Below are 6,252 nucleotides of genomic sequence, written 5' to 3'. Positions count from 1 at the left end.
ATAGGAAAAATACATTTTTCCCGCCAAAAATTCCATAAGAACAGACTGTAGTTGCAGCTCCTGCATCCCTGATATGAGGAAATGCTGATATCCATAAAAGAATGGAGGATATTGAGCCAGGGTGGTGGTGGTGGTGGGAGGGGGGGGGTTACCCTGAGGACAGACCATTCCCTGGCATTTTAATCACTTCATTTACACACTCTCTCAGGGTATTTCTATGCAAATTTTCTGAAAAGGTCACACCGCAAAGAGGGATATCTATTCTGTTCCAAATGGTGTTTATAAACAGGAAAAGGCCAAGTCCACACACAGATTGGCCTAACAGTGTATTAGCACAATTTATTCATCAGGGGTTTTGCCTCCAGGATGAATCGGTGGTGAATCCTCATGATGAAAATACTTTTCACAGGTATATACTTACAGTAATGGCTTCAGTGTACCTAAGTAGTCTGACATTTCCTTTAATGAAGGGAGTCCTCATGTGGCCATTTGGGTTACTACACCTAAGTCTTTAAACAAACTTAAAACTATCACTGTAATACTTTCTTTTACATTACTTATTTTACAGTTCTAAAAAGTTAAAAAAAGAAAATTAAAAAGTATAAAGTTCAGAACAAAATGTGCCACAAAGTGGTCACAGTACATATTTTGAGTAAGTCCTCAGAGTTGTAATTAAAAATATATATTAAAAAAAGTAGTAATGTCATTACAAAGGGAGTCCTCAAGTGGCCATTTGGGTTACTACAGCTAAATCTTTGAACAAACTTTAAAACTATTACTGTAATACTGGATGTCACTAACACTTAAGTTTAAATTCGTGCAATTTGAAAGTCAAATCTGAATCACAACCAAACCACTGAATATTGTGTACTTTGTAATGAAAACCATACTAAATTAAATGTAATTATGAAGAGATTTATGTACACCCAACTTGTTATACTGTTAAGCTGAACTAAAAATATAAAAAGGATCAGAAAATAGTTCTTCAAATAAATATACCCAAAGACAAAAGATATTTTTTTCCAATTTTTTCCAAAGTTTATTTGATGACAATATACAAGAACATCTTGAGCACGGAGACCATCCCTGGCTGTCCGGGCTCACTGTAGGGAGATAGAAGCAAAATTAGTACCAGAGCAAATTTGATTTCTACAACAAAAAACTTCTTGACAATGTGATATTAAGTTAAAGAGTGCAAATTCAGACAAATAATATTTTTAGGTTAGACAAACAATTTTAACCCAACATAGTTTGATGCTTTATAACAAAAAACATTGTTATGACTCATGTAAGACAAGTTGTTTTTTTTTCTTTTTTTGAGAACATAAATTTCAGTGACAAATTCACACATCCGCAGGCTTTTAGTTCAATTGCCCCAAATCCAACACACAAAAACAAAAAAATAAAGATACACATGCTACACTCAAGTTCTGCTTCTATTAACTAGGGATTTTAAGCATAGTAAAAGCACTTGTCTGTTAAAATGTAAGCAGAGTGGGCAAGGCCTACTGATATTCCCATTATAGCAGCGACAGTGGTACAAAGGACTGAGGTAGAGGGAAAATCTATTAGCAGGGAGTGTGAAACATTGAAAGGGGGGTGAACACTGAGGGGGAGACTGCAGGGGAAAGTAGGGCGTGACATGCACGACACAACTCAGGTCTATCAGCTTTTGATGTGCAACACAATGGCACACCATGCTTGTTGTGCTGCTATACCTGCACACTGACACTTCATTTCTGCCAAAGAAATCCATGGGAAGCAAAATCAAGAACAAAAGATGGAACAAAAAAAAAAGTTAACAAGTTGAAAATTGAAACATGAGAAAGAAACGATCTCTGAATGGATTTGTAGTGGTTGCACTCCACAGGTCATTCACCACATTTAGACAAGCCAATCAAAACCCTGGCAGACATGGTGGGACTGCATCATTTTAAAGAGCCAGTTGAGCTTTAGTTATTACAGGTGCAACTATGTGGTATTTAAGACAGTCCAGCAGGGTTTTGAAATTCAGGGGTCTATTGTAAGTGACTTTATACTAGTGACTTGTTCCCCAGAGGGTCTAGAAGTATGCTTGGTTTCCTTCAAACAAAAACCAGGTAGTGGTTACTTCTGCGTTTGCGGTTATGTCTTCTCACACCGTCATTAGGTTTGAAAAATACAGTCTAAAAAACACTATTAGTTTCCAGTTCAAGCTAGTCATCATTAGTGTAGAGCAGTGGAGTAGGAATGACCAGGTTAAGTATTAAATAATGGGTCAAATCCCTTCTGATTGGATGCTACTGTGCATCCAGAGGGAAAAGCATAAAGGCTATGACTCTTAGGTGGGAAGGTGAGGGTGTAAAAAGGGAGGAGTTAGCCAGTATCTATCACTCCTGGATTATCTGCACACTGCAGTTAGTCTACTTATGAACAACATTTACCTTCTACAGTTCCCGAAGAACATTTGATATGATTGGAAAGATGACAAAGGAAATTAAAACAGTAAAAGTTGTGAAAAACAAAGATTAGCAGGGTAGGAAAAGAACAGGTGTACAATGAAAATCAAGAAAGAATCAAGTGTACTGAATTCAACAACACCTTCCTTTGCTTTAAGGAATACTCATTTTAATTTTGAGCACAGATACGAGAATAAAAAAAAAAGACAAATATTCGCTTTGCACCAAGTGCATAAAACTACGGTCACAATACCTTTTTGCCAGCAGCGCCCACACTGGCCTTCTTGATGCCTCGTACTTTCTTCATTCTGTTCTTGCGTTCCTTGCGCTGTTTCCTTGAGGTCTTCTTCTTCTCATAGAGACCGTGCTGAGGAACAAAGATGAACGCAAGTTTAATTATATGATCTTACATGCAATACATAGCAAAACATACAATGACATGAGAGTTTAATTATTCTTGACCAGCCCTCAGACCAGCATTGGTGGCCTGGAAACAACTGATCTGTACCGTCTCACTACAAATAAATTTGACAGACTTGAAATGCTTGAGAACTACGTTAGGGGGGTCTACTTTAAGCATTAATGAATTTGTTTTAGATATTATTTAAGTTAACAAATGTGCAACTCAAAGTGCACATTATGTCTACATTAATAAAAAAAGACTGATCAGTTTTAGATGGATTCCCTCAGGAATTAATTAGAAGAGATTATGGAAATTCACAAGAACCCAGGGAAAAAATACAACAGAATTTATATTAATAATGGGATTAACTAAATTTCATACATACACAATGCACAACTGTTCAACATTATCCACATGAATTATGGATAATTACTTTACGGTGTTAACTTCATACCTTTCCAATAGTACCCATCATCCACCTCTATACTGTCAAATGCTGCCTTCTACAAAATAAACATGTGACATCTTTCAGTATCTTACAACTGCAAGGGGTGTAGGGTTGCAACTAATGACTTTACTGATTAATCTACTGATCGTTTTCTCAATCAATCAATTAGTCATTTTGTCCATAAAAAAATGCCCGTTTAATTTTGCTGTGCTCATGGTGATGTCTTCAAATGTCTTGTTTTGTCTGATCAACAGTCCAAAACTAAAAGACATTCACTAATATCACGTATGACACAGGAAAGCTTCAAATCTTCACATTTAAGAAGCTGCAACCAGATAATTTTCCATCATTTTTCCTTAAAAAAAAAAACAAACAATTTTCCAATTATCAAAAATATTTGCTGATTAATGTTCTGTTGATTGACTAATCAACTTATTGCAGCAGCTCTAGAGGGGTATTAAGACACAGAATAACATAACATAGAAAAGCCGGCTGCTTCTGGCATTTCTACTTTTAGCAGGAGTTGTGGGACTTGGATGCTTTCTGCAGTTTAAAAAAAAAAAAAAATCACGTTAAAATAAATGTCCACTCTTTGTCTTGATTTGTCGGGATAAACTATCAAGACAATCACAGAGACACTCAACTAATGGCTAAAAATTGACCCTAGGGTGTCCTGGCAGCCTAATAGTTAATGTGCATCCGATAACTGCAACTTCCCTGTTTCCATTCCAACTTGAGACCTTCAGTTTCCTGTATCTCTCTTGAAGAGCCACCAATCACAAATAAAAAATGAAATTAAAAAACTCACCCTGGCCAGTCTGTGCTTGGGCTCATTCTTCTTTGCGTAGTCTAGGGAGTCGTACACCATGGCAAAGCCTGTCGTCTTGCCGCCACCAAACTGGGTCCTGAACCCAAAGACGAACACGACATCAGGGGTGGTCTTGTACATCTTGGCAAGTTTCTCCCTGATTTCAGTCTTGGGGACTGTGGCCTTGCCTGGATGCAGGACATCGACAACCTACAGAGAGAACAGACCAATGAATACACACACACGCATGTGTACAACATGATGAAGCTCAGGGTCTGATCAACACAATGTACATGCAGAAAGGGTTTGAGTCTTACCATTTGCTTCCTCTGAAGCAGCCGGTTCGTCATGAACTTGCGGGACCTGATGGTTACTGTGTCATTCTGAGGAAGCAACATAAAAAGTAAGGCTAAATCATACAATATGTCCAATACAAGTCTCAACACATAACACTGATGGCTCCAACTTTTTAACGCAGGTGTCACTATGTTCTGTCACAACAGCTTCTCAGGCATCTTGCAGGCTAACCCGGGAACTTACATGCTCCTACAGTCTTGATACACCGTTTAATAATCAACAATGTGCCAACTGACGAAGCTAAATACTGTATTAGTTAAACACTTTTGCTCACCTAAAATGTGGGCCTCGCTAAAGCTATCGGTAGCTAGCCTCTTCTAGCTACGGCGTAGCGCTCCTACGGTAACCACTACTTGACATATACATACTGTTTTGTGTCTTTAGACAACTATAAATGTTATAGTAGAGCTATAGTGAATATAAATTACTTAACATAAAAACTAGAGACTATACAAGCCGTTCAAAAGCAGGTAAATACAGCCTGTGTGCCATCTGTAGCGACAAACAGTCATGATAGCATTTTGGATTTCACCGTTTAATTTCCTGTCAGATAATGTCGTATCACATCAATATCGACATTTCATTGTTAAGCAGACTTTAACGGTCACTTAGTCTGCATGAAATATGTATTGATGGAAGGATTGACTAGATGATCGGTGGATTTTGATTCAATTTTTGCCACAAGACTCACCATCTTGACGCCGGCCTCGCTCAGGGACGTTGAAAAGGAGGAAGGACCAGCAGGCGACCGGATTAATGCCTGCAGAAAACTGAGTGGGTACGTCCTTGTGTTGCCTGATTGTAAAACGTTTTAGAAAAAAAAATTCGAGAATACACTTTCTTTTTTTTTCTTTTGCTTATCAGTTATATTATAAATGCAGGATAAAGAAATCGCACCTATAACGTATTTTATACGTCCAATTTCCCTTTGGGGAAAGCTGAGTGGTACAGATTCTACCCCCAAAACATTATTTTATTCAGCTTGCAGATATTAATTAACAAAACTCAATAAAGTTTGGGTAAAATCGCGCGACGGGGTGTTTGAAAATGAGAATGTGATAATTTGTCACTAAAACGAACACCAGCTGCAGTTCCTCTTCTTCCCACTAAACGCCAGTAATACAACGTCTGAATCCATCCAAAGCTCCTCATTCAGAATAGAAACCAAACAGTACTCATGCATAATCACTACCTGGCCTCAGGTCACAAATCACACAGAAGATATCACAAATCAACTCTATTTAGGAATGTGCACCATGCGAGCATTATATAAACTACAACAATGGAGGTTTAAAACAAGATTTTGACATAGCTGGCACCTCTATAATACATGACCACAAAGTAATAACCTGCATTAGTTCATATTGTACTTTATTGGCACAAAATTACTTAGAATCTGATCCCATTCCATAACACCTGTTCTCCTTTCCTGCAATTCATCCAGAGCTGATTCCTTTCTACACCGCCTCACTCCCTCAGATCTTCCATCCCCTGTATGACAACTCAAAATAACCCATAATGTGCTTACTCAACATTGTCTATCATGACTGGTACTGGTTTTAAAAAGTGCTATATAAATAAAGATATTATTATATTATTATTATTGTTATGTTAGTGTAGGTTTTACGAAAAATCTCTGTAGATTTGGTCAATGTGGCTCCAGAATAGACAGTTGTTTCCATGATAAAATACCTTCATAACCAGTTTCCACAATACAAAGTGTGTTACATTGATTTGGGACACTACAGAAGGAGATAGCGTTCCGTGAATGACAAAATGAGTGGAAACAATGTCATAA

General features: G+C 37.6%; 1 protein-coding gene across 3 annotated transcripts; it reads right to left on the bottom strand.

Moving 5' to 3' along the window:
• Window positions 1-1,013: 1,013 nt before the first annotated feature.
• Window positions 1,014-5,236, bottom strand: rps24 (ribosomal protein S24). Of its 3 annotated transcripts, none has more exons than XM_067610231.1 (6): window positions 5,146-5,236; window positions 4,415-4,480; window positions 4,098-4,307; window positions 2,681-2,805; window positions 1,719-1,731; window positions 1,014-1,103 (listed from the first exon to the last, which is right to left on the bottom strand). In XM_067610231.1, the coding sequence occupies exons 1-4, from the start codon at window positions 5,146-5,148 to the stop codon at window positions 2,683-2,685; spliced, it is 402 nt and encodes a 133-aa protein (XP_067466332.1). In that variant the 5' UTR covers window positions 5,149-5,236; the 3' UTR covers window positions 1,014-1,103; window positions 1,719-1,731; window positions 2,681-2,682. The 3 variants fall into 3 exon arrangements, with proteins under 3 accessions (XP_067466332.1, XP_067466333.1, XP_067466334.1); XM_067610232.1 differs by having other exon boundaries at window positions 1,719-1,739; window positions 2,692-2,805; XM_067610233.1 differs by lacking the exon at window positions 1,719-1,731 and having other exon boundaries at window positions 2,692-2,805.
• Between the last annotated feature and the right edge of the window lie 1,016 nt (window positions 5,237-6,252).

The sequence above is a fragment of the Thunnus thynnus genome, chromosome 14, assembly GCF_963924715.1.
Source record: "Thunnus thynnus chromosome 14, fThuThy2.1, whole genome shotgun sequence".
Lineage (NCBI taxonomy): Eukaryota > Metazoa > Chordata > Actinopteri > Scombriformes > Scombridae > Thunnus > Thunnus thynnus.
The sequence above is the reverse complement of the archived record's forward strand: the minus strand, read 5'-3'. Positions and strand labels throughout refer to the sequence as shown.

Bases quoted from the DNA above. Each gene is read 5' to 3' on its own strand.
- rps24 (XM_067610231.1), bottom strand. The intron at 4,308-4,414 runs GTAAGACTCAAA...TTCTCTCTGTAG, and splicing joins TGCTTCAGAGGAAGCAAATG to GTTGTCGATGTCCTGCATCC. The intron at 2,806-4,097 runs GTGAGTTTTTTA...TTTGTTCCTCAG, and splicing joins CCAAGCACAGACTGGCCAGG to CACGGTCTCTATGAGAAGAA.